The sequence below is a fragment of the Eimeria mitis genome, genomic scaffold, assembly GCF_000499745.2.
Source record: "Eimeria mitis Houghton genomic scaffold, Emh_scaff3061, whole genome shotgun sequence".
NCBI lineage: Eukaryota > Apicomplexa > Conoidasida > Eucoccidiorida > Eimeriidae > Eimeria > Eimeria mitis.
In genome coordinates, this window is record NW_013571409.1 from 3,856 (window position 1) to 5,894 (window position 2,039).

The following is a 2,039-nucleotide window of genomic DNA, read 5'->3' on the forward strand; positions in this document are numbered from 1 at the left end:
ACCATTTTTGAGAGCAGCTTTATTATTATCCTTCTTCTGCCTTCTTTTTGTAGGGAATAAGACTTGGAAATGAATTTAAGAATNTAGTGTAGTGTGTGCACCTAGACTGTAGGCATATGACAGATGAGTAGTAGCAGCAGAGTGAGCTGTTCACCCAGTACACCTGAGGGGTCGGCAGCGGTGTATCTGTTGCTGCAGCTGATTTGAATAACTCCTGAAGTTTTGTACAATGTAAATATTGAAAGAATGCGCTGAGAGTTCTTTATCTTTTACTTTTTTCCCGGCAGAGCGTCATGGGTTGCAGCGGTGCCGCTGCTGCTTGTGCTGCTGCCTCGGCGTCGTTCCTTTCTTTCCGATGGTTTTAACTCCACCCAACTCTGAATCTGCCTCTGAAGAGGTCAGCCTGTTTGCAGATGGACAAGAATGTGCGTCAAGCACAGATACCCGGGTTTCAGGGGGCTCGCCATCCTCGTGCTGTCGCTCCCCTCGGGGCCCCGGGGCCCCAGGGAAGAAGCTGCTGCAGGCCCTGCAGCACCAAACAGATGGTTTGGAAGCTGAAGAGACAGACAAGCACGACAGCGAACAACCCACTCACGCAGAAGCTGCAGTGCCGGCAGAAGTAGTCATTTCCCAGGCTGGGGCTGCGCANTGCTGCTGCTGTCACCCAGAAAGACACCGCTGCGGGCAGCACGGAGGGGGCTGTTCTGCCCCCCGGCACGAACCGAGTGCCGAGAGGATAAGCAGCAGCGGCAGCCGGTGCTGCTGCCGCACCCACAAGTGCAGCAGCTGGCGTTCATCATGTTCAGCTGTTCAAAGGGAACATCATTCCCCTCCGCATTTCGGAAAATGGCAGAAGATTCTGTGGAAAAAACAGCCGCACCCCGACTGCTATGTGGACGAGACGTTCTTGAACACCCTCATGAGAAACGCGAATCTGACGCGTTATATGTATTCGGATTTGTGCAAATCAACGGTTGTTCTGACGCAACATCTGAGCTGCATTTTAATTTTCTTGCTGGTTTACCGCATGATCGTCAAAAGGTCCCTTGCGGCCTCCACTTTAGTCGTCTTCGACGTCGTATCACTACCCCTGGGCTACGCGCTCCGCTGGTCGCTTCAGCCTGCGCCGCGAGGTGTACATACACTGCAAATATATGAATCGATTGAGGCTGACACTTTTACTTTTCCGCTTTTCCGCCTCCGCGTATGCACGAGTGTTGCTTGCCCTGTATTGTTTNGGCTGACACTTTTACTTTTCCGCTTTTCCGCCTCCGCGTATGCACGAGTGTTGCTTGCCCTGTATTGTTTAGACTTTTTTTTTTTCTTAACTCTCGTTATTCTAGCGGCGGATTCAGCTTTCACTGTATGCGGTTTCTTGTGTTTCAGCTGCACGCCAAGTTTTGCAAAGCGCGATCATTGTGTTTGGCGTCCTGAGGGTAAGCGACACCCACCTCGACTCGGAAACAATCATAATACAGTAGCTGCATGCATACACAGCAGGCGTTTGCGTCTCAGCACTACACAGACGCTTGATGCGCATCCACAGCTGATGAGTAGCGTGTTGAATGATTTGTTTTATGAGAAATCAGAGCACACAGGAGCAGCACTGAAGCTCCAGCGGAAACAACTAGTGTATTTCATCTCTTCTTGAGTTACACCCCATAGCCTTGAGTTCTTAACATCCATTCGTTTCTGCAGCGGCTGCAGAAACGAATGGAGGTTAAGAACTCAGCAGCTGCAGCAGCAGCAACGGAAGCAGAAATACTTACAGCCGAAGCAGCTGTTGCTGCAGTGTGTCTCCTATTCATTTGAAATGCGGCAGCAGTGGCGTCGTTGCTGCCTTTCTAGGGTTTTACCTTCAGGGCGTTTGTGTGTTTGTGTTGCTGCTGCAGATCCTCGCGCCGGTGCTGCAGACCTTGACGCAATCCTTCAGCGACGACACAGTAATTAGCTTGACGTCGAGTGCGTTCAAGCGGTAGAGAACTCTGCACAGAAAACAACTGCTGCAGCGCCTCTCTGCATGCAGCTTGCACGCTTTC

At 51.2% G+C, this 2,039-nt stretch overlaps 1 protein-coding gene across 1 annotated transcript in view; it reads left to right on the forward strand.

Annotated features, from left to right (window-relative positions):
• Positions 1-355: 355 nt before the first annotated feature.
• Positions 356-2,039, forward strand: part of EMH_0061870 (phosphatidylinositol N-acetylglucosaminyltransferase subunit, putative) — a gene marked incomplete at both ends in the record, with an annotated part of 2,279 nt that continues 595 nt past the window's right edge. The window contains 4 exon segments of the mRNA XM_013497972.1: positions 356-646; positions 650-1,133; positions 1,387-1,436; positions 1,893-1,962. Of these exon segments, the coding sequence (XP_013353426.1) occupies positions 356-646; positions 650-1,133; positions 1,387-1,436; positions 1,893-1,962 (895 nt within the window).